General features: G+C 35.9%; 1 protein-coding gene across 11 annotated transcripts in view; it reads left to right on the top strand.

The window, feature by feature from the left end:
- The window catches only part of KAT6B (lysine acetyltransferase 6B), a 111,243-nt gene that overhangs the window by 74,074 nt on the left and 22,143 nt on the right, over nucleotides 1-15,026 (top strand). For all 11 annotated transcript variants that reach the window (XM_035540377.1, XM_035540352.1, XM_035540359.1 and 8 more), the window contains exons 10-12: nucleotides 299-440; nucleotides 3,371-3,532; nucleotides 5,968-6,061. In XM_035540377.1, coding sequence (XP_035396270.1) covers nucleotides 299-440; nucleotides 3,371-3,532; nucleotides 5,968-6,061 — 398 coding nt within the window. The remainder of the gene's footprint in view (nucleotides 1-298; nucleotides 441-3,370; nucleotides 3,533-5,967; nucleotides 6,062-15,026) is intronic.

The following is a 15,026-nucleotide window of genomic DNA, read 5'->3' as shown; positions in this document are numbered from 1 at the left end:
ACCTAAAGTTGTACCGCAAAATAGCTGACCACAGTCACACTCTGTTGAATCAGATTCACTGTGATTAAACTCTTACCTTCTTTTTCTAATAGCTAATGTATATGTTTAATCATTCCCTGTAATGTAGCGATACTTTTAATTAATATTATTAAATTTGTTTTTTAAACTTAAGCAGCATTTACTCAGGGTACCTTATAATAAACTGGGGAAGGAGGAGCATGTCACTTTGTGATAACTTTTCTTTTTACAAAACTTAATATTTTTTTTAAAATAATATATCTTTGTAATTTTTCTCCAGACTACCAAAGCTTTACCTGTGTGAATTCTGTCTTAAATACATGAAAAGTAAAAGCATTTTGTTAAGGCACTCAAAGAAGTGTGGGTGGTTTCATCCTCCAGCCAATGAAATCTACAGAAGAAATGACCTGTCAGTATTTGAGGTAGGTGTATCCAAGTCTAGATTTCTGAAAGTAATTGTTTGGTAGACATTACAGACCAGTTGTAGAACAGTATCATGGAAACTTTAACATACTTAAGCACTTTCTCAGAGGTTCTTATTACACTGCAAAAACAAGCCCATCTTCCCTGTCCCGTTCCACCTTGTCAAATTCTGTCATGACTCTTACTTTCTTTATCTGTAATTCATGAATTACTTAGCCTTTTGAGACGCTTTTATAGTATGCATCTTAGAATGGACTGCAATGGATGCCCTTTGACTGAATTGCCTTTCCCTTGTCAGCAGAAGTGCCTTTCATCCTTTCATTTCTAGCAATTTATACATTTTGGGTGTAGAGAGACTACACCTGTAGTCTCATGTAGATTCTTCCAAGTTATAAAAGCAAGCAATACAGTTTATTACCTACTGTTCTAGAAATACAAATGATAATTAAGTGCTTTTGCCTCCTTCTGGATGTTTGAACATGAAATGTCCTGGTTGGATGATGGAGGTTCAGTCCAACTTTGGCCACAACAAACTGCCTTCAGTTTAGAAAGTCCAGAGTTGGGCTTGTGGGTACACAGCCTTTTATAAACTAAATTATTTTCTTGGGAGACTACTTCTTTAAAAGTATTGGAAAGTTTAAGGATATCCTGAACAGCAGAAATCTTGTATGTCACATAACTTTGATAACTGCAGGCATGCTACACGTTAACCTGCATGTGGCTGTTTCTCAAGAGTTGTTACCAGTCACATTAAGAGAACAGACTATCAGGGTTACTAGGACTTGTTTTTCAACAGCAAAACAGCTTCACAATATTCAGATGGGTATGTTGCCAACTTCTTTTTAATTGTAGATATTATAGGTTCTACTTGAAACTTGTGTTTACATATTGTATAAATGTCTATTGTGCCTGCTAATTGCCATTGTCTAATCAAACAATTGTAGATGCAGTTTTGGAGTCCTTACTTAAATGAAAATCTTGATGTTTGGTTCATTAACCTATTTGTTTTTATGCTATTAAAGAGAATAGCTATCTGCATCAAGATTGTTTCCTTCCTGACTCGAGCAATTTTTCTAAAGACTGTAGATTTGCTGGCAAAAGACTTAAGTTGTAAACAGGCTTAGTTCTTTTTCTATTAAAACAGAAATTGTCCTGTCAGTCTAGAATAATTAACCTTTTCTCTGTTTAGCAGGTGTTAAGGCTTGTGCAGTATACAGCAATAGGCAATTTCTGCTTTCCAGTTTGTTTTATTTTCATTAGCTACTGCCAACACATGAATAAAAAGTTCTTAAAGTAAAATTCAGCTCTGGGTGGGGAGGAAACCACACACACAAAACACATGGAAAACAAGATGCATGTGAAAGGGATGTCCGGAGTCTTTCTCCACTGCTCTTCTCCCCTTTCTCTGAGGTACTTCAATAAGCCACCTATGTTAAGACTTCTGAAATAGCTGTTCTTATTTCAAAGGTTCTGATAACTGTAAAGTTACTCATCAGATCATGTCCTTCCTCATAGGTACTTTAATGAACTTTGTGCATCCATTTTCTGTTTGGCAGCATGAAGGGTTTGTGGTTTCCTTTGTGTTCTCTGTTTTCTAGAGAAATATAAATGACTTTGGCATTTAAGATTTATGTACCTCTGCTCAGAGCATGACTTTGACAGATTTGAGAGAAGGCTTTGACACAGTTTACTACTACATTGTAGCCAAGGAAGTTTGACAGATGCTTCCTTTTGTAGTTTTAGTCTTTTTTTTTCTTTTTCTTTCTACTTTTATTTGAAGCTGATGAACAAGCTGTGTTTGCCTGCCATTTAAGGAGTCTTTTTGCATTTCCGTACAGACGTTCTTGCTGAAAAAGATAGCTTACATAATTTGGGTTTTCAGACTTGTGGCTTATTCAGTGATGATTTTTACTTGGTTCATGTTCTCCTTTAATTTGCATGCTTGCTACTAAGCGTGAAAAGAAGGGAAATAAAATGGACAATAGAGTGTGTTGCATGAGAGCTTAGTGTACTTGATACGTTCTCAAGTGCTATATGAAGTTTATTCTAATGCCTTTATTAGCCGTAGCTGTCCATTAATTGTTCTTTCTTTAATCCAGGTAACACAAGTATTATACAGCAGTCACGTTGAAGTCCCTAAATAGATCCAAAAGGTTGGGGGTTTACTCAAATTTATAACTAGGATTCTAACTAGAAACGAAGTAGAACATGGTTTCTTTTTCAGCACTGTGTGCATACCATTTGGCTGTCTCTGTTAATGAAATATAAATAATGACTTTATCAAAGAACATCAGTACAAGCAAACCTTTCCATTAAGATTATTTCAAAAATTCTATTGCCTTTGAATCCTCCCTTTCAGGGAGTAACTAATTGATGGAGGAAATCTGCATGTATGTCTGGCTTTTCTGTAGCTGTCTGCATCACAGCTTGACTCTTTACACTTATAATATAGCTAGACTAATTGTAGCACTTAGCCTGAAAATTTACTTCTCTTATAGATTCAATGTAATGAGCTTCGTTGTCTTTGATTTTATTTATTTAATTATTTTTGGTGTGCGTGCCGGACACCACAGCCTTCTTGCAAATCAGTTTAATGTAATTTTCAATAGCGCATTTTTGTTGTCTGCCACTCATGTTCATTTTGTTTCAAGAAGTAAGTGAAAGAGGTAAGTCTTACTTGAGCAATTAAAAAGTAAAGTTACTTTGTTTAATAAAACCAGATCCTCAGAGGATACTTAAAAATGCAAGGTAATTAGTACTAGTTCAAGAATTCTTATCTAACAAGAAGCAGGGGCATCTTCTTTTGAACTTTTTTTTTTGTAATGCTACCTTTTTCATGTTTCCTTCTAGGATATGGTTGATTCAAGAAGCTGTTTTGTTCTAACATACTGGTGGCTTTGGAAGTAACTGCATGTGTCTTGCTTTCTAGGTTGATGGAAATGTGAGCAAAATTTATTGTCAGAATCTTTGTTTGTTAGCTAAGCTCTTTCTGGACCACAAAACCTTGTATTATGATGTTGAACCATTCCTCTTCTATGTCCTTACGAAAAATGATGAGAAAGGATGCCATTTAGTTGGATATTTCTCAAAGGTAAAAGAAAATATGTATATATTTTAAATATTTGTACTTTCCTACTATCTTTTGTGTCAACAGCAAAGATGAATTTGATTCAGAAACTTGAAATTCTCTCTATGGATCTCAAGTGGAATGTATATATTTGTCCCAAATCTACTACTACTGTCTTTGAGAAAAAAACGATGCAAGTTGAGAAATAGTATGTGCAATCAGCCATATGCATTGTTACTTTTTGTTGTTGTTGTTGAATGTGTTGTGGCTTGTATTGTACAGTTGAAAAATTCAATCTTTTTCTTCCCCATCAGTTTTGCAATAATATACTAAGTCTAACTTTTAAAAGTGCTAAGTATTTGAAATTGTTCATTTCCGTATATTTTCATAGCTTCACTGGTAAGCAATTCAAGTTGTCTATTTAGATATAAACGGTTGGCTGTTTTCATCTTTGTTTCTTTCTTGCATAGAGTCTAATCTAATGAAGCTACTAAGTGCACAAAGCATAAGAACACAAGCCTAACTTTTATGGTGGATGTCTTTTTTAGAGTAGATGTCTGTTGCTTGTGGCTTTACTTGGAATTTTAAAACAGTAGTTGCTGCTGTAGACCAAAAATATTTCTGTGGACTGTCTTGACAAATGCTAACAAAAATAATGGTGAAAGATAATCAGATATGCCTGCAACTAGAAAAGCATTCAGCTGTCTATTTGTAAGAATTTTGATCGATTGGTACATAGTTACTTAGAAATTCAATACTTGGGTGGTCTCTAGTATCACCTTCTCCCTCAGTATGTAATTTACTTTCTTTAAAAAATGATTTGTATGAAGATGCTAACTTTAAGAAGTCTAAAAATCATATTAGAGTACCTGCATGCTGCGCAACGGTTTCTTGGGGTTTCTGTGTTCTGAGATGTGGGTCTTGTTGAGATTTGAAAAACAGACTAATAGGCACAATTTACTCCATCTTATGTTAGCTAGAAGTTCTTGTGGAATACAAACATGTCAACCCGTTTATTGGCAAGTATTTTTCTAGTAGGTTTAGATACTACAGGTGTCCAGATTAATCTCTCCTGATATTTCTTCTGAATGACTATTCAGCAAGGATGCATTTTGTTTCCCCACTCCACCCCTATTGCTTCGGCCAGTCTGTTTGTCCGTTTTGATGATAACAAATGCTTTCACTACCATAATTTAAGAAAAAATGTTGGAGTCATATCCAAATTTCACTTAAATACTTACTTTGTTTGTGTTGTGTCCTCCCATTCTCCCACCTTTTTTTTTTTCAAGCGTGTGTTTGTATGTGTGTTCTTGCTGGCAGATGTGCTCTGGCTTTGCTTGCGTGAGTATAAATATGTTGGCAGGATGTGTACTTCATACTAGCTGTGGTCTTGAGAGTTTGGGATCCTGAACAGAGTTTGGAAACCCATGCAGAAAAAATAATACTTCAGGATTCATTATACCATAGAAAATAAGAAACCTACTGAAATACGACATGGTTATCTACTCTCATGTCTGAAGAAAGGTTTGGAAACGAGGCTTGTGGTCCTGTCAGTGTCATCACTGATCTGGTGTCATCTTATGTGTGGAAGCTGAAATAATAGGTGGTATTTTAAACTACCTGTGTGCTGGCCCTGACTTCTTGTTGGTTATGCTGACCTGAATATCTTTAGTTGATTTATTTGGTCTTCCTCAAAACTACCTAGTGCTGATTTTTCTTTTCCTCTGTAATCTTTTAAAAGTAACAACACTTTAAGGATCTTCCTTTTTATCAGTAAACTCTAAAGGAACTAAAGCCTAAAAGCTGTATTGTTAGAACAGCTTCCTAGTTAAGATTCTTCCTTCTGTTGTTTTAAACAGTCAGTATAATATTTACATCCACTGCCTATGTCATATGAATTCACTTTGTCTGAAAGAGCTCTGAATTTTGAGTGTTTTGCCTTCATTTGGATTCAGGTGAGAAGCTTTGAAAAAGTTAGCGTGACTTAGTTTTGTGGGTATCGGTTGTTTCCACCAATATTCATTTAAAGAAGACAAAGGTGGAAACCAGCAAGCAGTCAGTGTAGCAATTGCAGAAAAAGCAACTTCACCATGTGTATGGATGTTATTTTCCTCTTTTATATATCTTTGAGAGAAAGGTCAGTGAAGCATGAAAATATTTCCCTTTTCCCTGTCCTCCTCCTTTATTACACTTAACCTTCATTATGCTGTTTAGACAATGTATTTAATTTTAAAGGTGCTGAGTAGTTAACTAGTAAAAATAAATATTTTGAAGGGTATGTTTGATTGGTATTTCCTTCTTATAATTAAATATTAACGTTGAATTATTCGACTTTGGTACTGACCCCAGGCATCTGTTCACCTTATTGGGATATTTTAAAAGGATAGTAGTGGCAGGTGCAGGCAATTGCCCACTTCAGCACTGCTTTGACATACTTGATCTGTTTCTCCTTCCCTCAGGAAAAGCTTTGCCAGCAGAAGTACAATGTCTCCTGCATAATGATCATGCCCCAATACCAAAGGCAAGGATTTGGAAGGTTTCTTATTGATTTCAGTAAGTGAAGTGTTTTGTTTACATTTGTGATCCAAGGAGCTGATGGTTATTGTATAAAATGGTAACATGTAAAACTTTATTTAACTTGCTTTGTTTTTTATCAATAGATGATGGGATTTCTGTTTATATTTACATAGGATAGAAAAGCTCCCTGAAGTGAATAACTTACTGCTGCTCTGTTATTGTACTCCAGGAAATTGAGAATGGATCTCTCAGCAGTGTAATATTAGCTCACAAAGCTATTACCCCGAATGAATTGTCTAAGTTTCTTTCCATTTTGCCTTGCTCATTAGTATAAGAAGAGGCAATTATTTGTGATTAAAGCTTAAGAAGATACTAGTCCAAGGCTTTCTCTACATTCTAATATTTCTAACTTACATCTTCTTTTAGCTAAAGAACTGTTTTTGCTGAAGAATTGCCACATAGAATGTATTTCGTTTTTTGTCTTAAAATGCATCACTTACTTAGTGGAAATTGTTACGGAAAAGTGTAGGTGTTCATGGTTGTTCTTGCTGATTTATTTTGCTGAGCTGTTGATTTGACCTGCTTGAAAGCTTGAGGGACAATTGTTTAAACATAGATTTGTTAGCCCCCAAACCTTAAAGCTGTAGTGAAACTTCAAACAAAATTATCCAAGGAAATGTCTCGGCTAAATGTCCTCAGTATTACTGAATCCAACTTCTTCCTATAATTTAAAGGGAGGATATTAAGGAATTTGTGTGCATTGTCTGTGATTAGAGAAATGGTAAATGTAGTTTTCACTATTACTTGTGATTTTTAAAGTGCTGTAGAATTATGTGACAATAGAGATAGTTAGGATATTAGGATTCCTGCCCAGAAGGTGTGTGCAAGAAAATAAAATGCAAATAAAAATATATTGCAGTATAACAGCAGGACAAAGACAGTAATTTGTAACTGTAGAGTTTTCACGTTCTGGGTCTTCAAGTGTGCTACCCAGCATGACTATGCTATGGTTAATAAACATACTTAGTATTTCTCTTCGTTTTGTGGCTTTTTAACAGTTTTCACTATACCCCTGTGAGTTAGGTAAGGTTGGTCTTGGACCACTTAATCCACCATTTAAATGCAGCCATCACTGGAGTGGAACACAACAGCTGTTCCATTGTGTGCATTCTGCAGCATTTTAGGAAAGGCAGTGAGAAATACCACATACTAGAACTGCAGAGTGAATTTAAGCTTGTTACTGTGGCAGAAATTGGTCCTTACCTGAGGATTAGCATCTCCTCATGCAAAAGGAGATAGGGAACTCTTACTGGGCACAAGTGGTAAGTACTTCTAGGCCTTTTCTTTGTTCTGTACTCCAGTACAAAAAGGAAAAAAAAAAAGTCCAAATCACTCTTAAGAAACATCTTTCTGGTTGAATACTGACATAGCACTGGAGTTAGGCCTACGAAACTGGTGGCACAGCTCTGAAACCTGTGGATTCCACAGAAGGTTTGGATTCAAACGTGCTGTGTCTCTTTGGATCTCCATGCTCTGTTATTATGCTGTGTGCTACTTAATCTGGAGAAATTGGTAGTGTGTTCTGTTACTCTTAACTGCCTGTAAAAATCTGGAAGTACATCAGGCTGTTTGAACTGTTACGATTTCTGTGATGTCTTGCAATGTTATGTAATGGTATAATTAGGTTGAACCTTGTCTGGTGCTGTCTTTATGCCTTCTGTCTTAGCAAACATGATCAGATCACAGCTGTAGGCTACAGCTGAATACATGTTGGACGTAGTCCAGAGACCAGTTTTATCTTCTCCTGTGGCTGAGCGAATATGCAGTCCAGTCCTTCAATGCTTTTTCACAGTGCCTTTCCTCTTTTTTTCTGGACAAGAGGTTCCCTTAACTGTCTGGGAATCAGAGCTGCTAGTGGCTGTCTTTTCCTAGGTGCAGAGAGGAAGCAAGTCTTGTTTTCTTCAGTTGTATTTATATCCTTTTGCAGGATTGAGGCTGAATGTCATTGAACAGAGTAGCCATAGCCTCATCCAGATTAGTAAACCCCAAATTTATCTCCACCAAAAAAAATCACACCCAAAATCAATTACTTTTTTCCCTATTTTTACTTTTTACTTTCACCTCTTCTGTTGTAACTGATGTCTTAACTGCTGTCGTTTTTTGTGCTTCACCATTCCTGCTCAGTTCTGGCGTTCTGAGAATAACTGCTCTAACAGGCCTGAGAATATAGCCAAACCCAGTTATTATTTGAAACTTACACAGATCAAGTTTCAAATAGTTAAATAAATAAAAAATTGCCAGTAACTTTATCTAGATTGTCATGTTTTCATAAACTTATCAGGAGATAAATTTTATGCTCTAAATGTTAAGTCTTCATTTATTATGCAGGTAACACGTCTAACTTCTCCGTTTTGAGTTTTCTGAGGCAGTCACTGAAGCCTGTTGACTTGTTTTAATAACAGTACCTAAAACAATTTTTAGTCTAAAATAATAAAAATGTTACTGTTGAGCAAGTAATTTTTCAGAAAGTGGTAGCTACAAACCACAAAGGTCTCAAGAACTTTGTGCAAGCAGTCGACTGCTCACATTACTTTGTATATACATGTAGACATATGACAGTTGGAAAGGCTGTAAAGAACACTGCCTTAAGCCGCCATGCAACTTCTGCTTTGTCAGCCGTATGGTGAAAATGTAGTTTGTGGTACAAAACTGTTTTTTTGGTAAGTGAAATGAATTTGTTCTGATTGTGATGCATTCTTTTTTCTTGAACTAATTTCATCTTTGCAGATGAGTCAGCGTGGTCTTCCTGTATCTTGGAAGGGAAAAATCAATTATTTTATTTTGCAAAAAGAAAATAAATATATGTCCGTCCCTTGAATTTTCAACTTTTTTTTTGATAACTGTATTTAAACTTACTTGTATTCAAATAGAAACTGGTAATGCTGTTTCTTACTCCATAGACACAAACATAAAGATTTTTGTAAGCTCTGTCTATCGCTTCATGAATCTATAATTTCATGGGGAAAAAAGATTTCTAGGAAGAGTACTTGAACTTTAGTGAGATGAAAGTATACTGTGAAATGTCTGAGTTGTCTAGCCTGATCGTCTTCAGCAAAAATTTAATGCGTAGTTTTTTCTATATCTAAATTGGTTGTTTAAATAGAAATTTTGTTTTTAAAAATACAATATATGCATGTGTATCTTTTACATTTTTTAAAGCTCCTGGTAAGATTTTTTTTTTTTATTTATATGGAAGTTACTTGTTTTGACTGTGATAGAAATTTGTTGGGTTGTTAGAAATGGGTTTAAAACAAACAAAAAACCAAAACACAAGTTTAATTCTAAATACTTACTACTTAAAACTGTTGATTTATAACATTGCGTACTTGATATTACGTGATCTTGTTTAATTCCCTTCACTATAAGATAAAATTAGTTTGACCTACTTCATTTTTCTAGAAGTGTCTAATTTGAAGACAATAGTTTGCGTTGAGTCTGTATTTTGTCTACACTGAGTATACTGTATTAAGTGTTCTTTTATAACAGTCTGATTACTTCAAATAAGGAAGTAATTTTTATTGGAAGTGTATCTACATAGGTGAAAGTATTTCCTGGAAAGGGAAGGGGTCTTAATTTGCTTGTTTTATTTAATGCCTTCCTGCTTTTTTTTTACAGGACAGATACTTGTTGCCAAACATATTTTTTTTTTAGTTTTGTTATTTTTTGTATTCTTTGAGGCTGACTGAATTATGACTGCAGCACTGTACCTGAGGGAGAATAATTAATGGATGAATCTTTTGTAGTTGCTGTAAATTAAGTTTCAGGCAGGTAGCTTGTAGTTTAACTTGATCCTGAAAAAAACTGAGAGCAGTAAAATAAAAGAGCAGGCTTTTAATGCATAAGATCCCAATCTGGATTGGTTTCACTTTATATCCGTGTATGAGTCTGCATGCAGCGATACACAGCTATTGCTTCTATCATGAGAATTATGTATACTTGCATTTGGGCAAGTCTTTATGTGTCTTGCATCAGTTCAGCCTACGTTACCGTTGTGGTTTTGGCAGTGCAAGTACTGATACTACTGTCTAGTTGCTGCCCCTTTCCATGCAGTCCCATTTTTTTTAATACTTAAGAAAATTCTCAATGCCAGAGGTTTTTCTTAATTGACTTGAGATCTCAAGAGTCTAGAATCCTTTGTATGCTTTTTGTTTCTATACATTAGGTTGCAGTGCCAAAAAATCTTAGTATTTCTTTATTTTTTGTATCTAACAGATAAAATTCAATATTGCTGGAGTAGAATACTGTGGTATTTCATATTTGTTTAATGAATGTTTTACCTAAGTTTTAAGCAATCTTTGGATGTACGCTTCCTCACTAAACTCAGCTCTTGTCAGTCCCATATTTTTGCTTAGTGGATTGCAATTTCCATGCTGGAGGTCCCAGCGCACTTAATACAACAGCAGTTGGAAGAAAAAAAGGAACCTAATAATATTAGGATAAACTTGTCTAAATGTGCTGGCTAGCATGTTGACAGTTCATTTGCATCACAGGAACAGTTGGGTTCAATGTCCAGGAGCAAAGTCCTTGATAGCCTTTTGTTACTTGTCTTGAGGGTGTTTCTGGTCCAGTTGATTTGTAGCAGGTTCTTCCTCCCTATCAGAATTCCTTCTTTTCATTCATTTTATCCTCATGAAATGATTATTCTTGTCTGAGAGAATAAACTTGCTTTAATATTGTTGTGATTCTGCTTGGGTTACATGCATGTTCTTTGTGTGTGTTGTTTCATTTTTTATGTATGTTTGGGAAGGTCAGTGCTGACTCTCTGACATTTTGTACCATTTATTGCATGCAGCTTTAATGCCTCTAAATAAAGTTATTTTTTCATTAGCTTGAACTAAAGCCTGGTTCCCCTCTGGGAGGTAAGGGGTCCATGACAGAGAAAGACCAATTCAAGCCTTGCAATGGAAGAGAAGAAAAACAGAAAAAACCTGCAGAACTTACATTACTTGGGGTACTGTTCTGGTACAAGAAGAACGACTCCGTTAATGTCCTTGTTTGCTTGTTTCCCTAAATCTGGTATCTGTTTCTTGGTCTAGTATTTTTGGTTTTGTTCCATACAAATAGCCAAGTAAATCTCAAGTCCTCACTTGCAGAAGCAGCAAAGTACCAGCAGTAGCAGCACTTGTGCAACAGTGATGTATATTGCTAGGGAAGGCACGTTTCCAAGGGAGGTGAGGAAGAAAAATTTGGCTCTACAAGAGAAAATAATCTGTTAATGAAAAGAAACTAATTATGTCTTTGCTCTTAAATGCTTTTCATGAGTGAACACCAGAGCAATTGATAAAGGAAGTCAGTACCACTACTCTTGTTTATAAACTGGTAACTGAGAGAGATGTCCACTTTTTTTTGCTCAAAGCATTTACGGTTGTGTCAACATTCATTAGGCTTTTGTGCTTCCTCAATAGGAGGTAGCTAAGCAGAGGCTTGGGTATGAGACTTGTTAGGGTGGTGTATCCATCTGTCATTTACAGCTTTGAAGAATTTGACTGCAGATTTGGAACTACAGGCTGTTTCTTTGATCTCAGTTCTCCTGTCTTCTCCACTGTGAATTCCTGCAATGGTTTGAGGGCTTCTGTGTGTAAATGCTGAATCAGTGAAATATTCTGGGCTAAAGGGAGCAAGGACAGATGTCCTTGAATATGTTTGTTTAAACCCAGATTACTTACTGAACCTGTATATACTTCCACTGAAAAGTAAGTGATGATGATGAGCTAGTGGATAGGCCCGGGGGAGCAAAGATACTTTCCTAAAGTGCACTCTTAAATTCTTTTCAGTTTATGCACTTGTTTTCAGAAGATTTGCATCTCTGGAAGCTTGAAAGGCCTTCATTGCTTAGGGCTTAGTCATGTAGAAGTGATGAGCATTGTGGATCCAGTCCAGAAAAATACTTTAAGCACAAAAAGTATCCCAGAAAAATGGACACTTAACGCAAACCTGTATTGATGAGGAAGGAGACAGTGGGTTTACTTCTTCAAGGTGCTTATTGCCAGAAGTTTTGAGACAATTTTGAAATTATCTAAAAAACTGCATTGCATGAAACATAGGATAGTTTTCAAGCACATGAGTTTAAGGAGATTGTGAAGGGTATGCTCTTTTCTTCTGGTCTTCAGTGCAATTTTGTTCTTCTAGCGAGCTTGGTAAAGAGCTGGTCTAGCCTATAAAAGGTCAGATTTTCTGTATGTGTTAACATCAGTAGAGGAGGAGCCTTTGGAAGGGTGACATTTTGTTTCCTGAAGGGCTTTCATTTTTCAGTAGGAAGATAGAATGAGGCAAATGAGCAAAGTTAACACAGTATGGAAATGTTGTTTCTAAGAATACTTGAACACAGTAAGCAATACCAGACTATTAACAGGAACACTAAAAGTGCAAAGCAAAGCACAAGTAATAAAAGACATAGTTTTATTCTGCATTGTGAGTTCACATATCTTTGCTGTATCTATATAGCCCTAGCCTGTGGTGTTTGTTTTAATTAGCTGCGTAGATTTAGCTTATAGGAGCAGGTTGAGGGTGCTGTCTGATTTAAAACTCAGTGTTCGGTTGGAAGTGAGGCACAGGACCTGAAGTGACTAACCTTATGTTGTCTATAATTATTCATAAATTAAGTTCTGGAAATAAAACGTGGGGTGGTGGATGGTGGCGGAATAGTAAAGACGGCTTCTGTAATGAAGCATATCTATTACCAGAGGTGAGATGAGGTATGTTCATGTGTACGACATATGAGTGCTGGTACCTGCTGAGAACCACTTCTAATACCTGTGCTGCTTAGAGCTTGGTCAAAGCTGCTGAGGGCTGTAAGTGGTTGGATATACTTTTTTGTTATATAGAGTTGATGGTCTACATCTCTTGACCTTGTTGTGGGAAATACTGTGCTAGCCAAAAAGTAATATTTGTAAAAGACATTTGAAGAAAAACAGGATTTTTTGAGGATGGCTAGGGAACAATGAACTCCTTCCATAGACACCCTTCAGTAGTCTTTTCCAAAGTCTGATGTTAAGATGTTTTGTGGTTTGCCATAACAAATACTGAAATATAGCAGGAATACAATCTATGAATAAATATACCTTTAAAAAAAATTGTGTACAGTTCTACTTTGCTATGCTCTGTGAACAGAATGTAGGGGGGATGTAGTGGGACCATATAGTTTAATCAGGAGCATCTTCATGTTCCTTTTCTCACATTACAATCCTGAAAGAAAAGTTTTGGTGCTGTTGAGGGTGTGGCCAACAATATACAGTAAGAATGAGAGGCTGAAGGTGGAGAGGAACAGGATATGATTTTTTTTTAAATGAACTTCACTGCAAAAATGTATACTCAAACTACTCTTAAGAAGTCGACACCACTAATTTAAGGAACTGTATAATACAGGCCTGTGTCTGTTATTACCTGTGGTGGCCATTATTCTTTTTTTTTTCTTTTTCTTCTTTTCTTTTCTTTTTAAACTACTGACTGATTTGCTTGTGTACCCCAATACAGAGCACTGTGTCAATCTCTTGGTCTTTTTTTGGTTTCTTTACAGATGTGTTGTGTCCAAATGAAAGGTTGAATTATCTGCCTGTTTTCTTCAAGAGGGAGCTGAAAGTCTCTGGGAGCTGTGAATTTGTGAGGGAGCCTGAATGCTGCTGCTTATTTTATGTTCTTTTCTTGACAATTGATTATGTTGCTGACCTGAAGGCATGAGTTTGGTCTCTCCTAAATAACTAATAAGGAATATTCTGTCAAGCTGAGATTTAGATGAGGGGGGAATAAAGATGGATTTTGAATCAGGCTTTGTTGACTTAATCTTGGGATTTCTTGGCATCACTTTTATATAGCTTCGAGACACTGCATTTATCAGAACTGCAAAAGAAATCAGGCATGTCACTTCACATATAAAAGCTAAGACTATTCTTACTGAAGAGCATCTTTATTTCAGATAGCATTGAAAACAGCTAAAAGGCAAGGCCAAACATAGTAGCAGTAAAAACAAATGTTTGTTGGACAAAGCTGTCCTTTTAGGGGATGAGTAAACAGGAGAAGCCATCTGCCTAAGACTGGTGGCTGAAAACAGATTTAATTAAATAGTGCATCCTTAATGATCAATAATTTCTGCTTTTGACTGCACAGTGTAGTTCTATTACAGCAAGTCAGTGGACAAAGCAGGTATTTGTTCATGATGTGTTACCTGTCGCTCTGGTGTTGAGGCACTTCTAGCATCACAGCGAGACATCTTGCCTCAGTGAGATAACCTTGTGGCTTTCTTAAAAGATGTCTTTCTTTGCTAGTGCCATCGCTTTTATCAGACAGTTCTGCCTTCTTGTAAAGAAATGACTTTTTTGCTTGCTTACTGCTGTTTTGAGTAACAGTAAATATTTAGCAGATTGCCACGTCTTGGACTGAGCTTTTTGAAGTGTAGTGTAATAGATTTTTGTACTTCGTAGATAATGTGTGTTTTTTTTATCATGTGATTTCTGCATCTTCTGGCTAACTAGGTATGACCATGAGATTCCTTAGCAGCCTTTGTAATCTGTTTTTTCGTTGTTCTAAATCTTAATTGGTTAATGTCTTGCTCTACAGAATGCGTTAGTATAGCAAACAAACAACAACGAAGATTTGCAGCCCATGTAAGACAAAAATGTACTTTTCATGTTTTTGTTTTTTGAAATGTCTGTGTTATGAACACTTAACTGAGCAAATATAGTATTTGTAGTGATTTGTTCTTTTCTCTTTGTCCAGGTGTGTCTTTTCAGCAGTGACTCTCCATTTTACCTTTCCCATTGCTCTAGTATTATGAGTCTGTTTTTTGTAGTTAAGAATAAAAGAATGATAGGAAAAGATTTTGGGCTGTGGAACTTGGTCATCTACTCTAAAACTGTTTAAAAAACATCCCTGGTACAGTTTTGGTCCAGGACATCTGTCACTTTCCAAGCTTGACAGCAATTTTCTTGAGCTGTAAGTCTGAGAG

This window comes from Cygnus atratus, chromosome 7, assembly GCF_013377495.2.
Source record: "Cygnus atratus isolate AKBS03 ecotype Queensland, Australia chromosome 7, CAtr_DNAZoo_HiC_assembly, whole genome shotgun sequence".
Classification (NCBI taxonomy): domain Eukaryota; kingdom Metazoa; phylum Chordata; class Aves; order Anseriformes; family Anatidae; genus Cygnus; species Cygnus atratus.
Note: the sequence above shows the minus strand (reverse complement) of the source record. Positions and strands in the feature narration are given on the sequence as shown.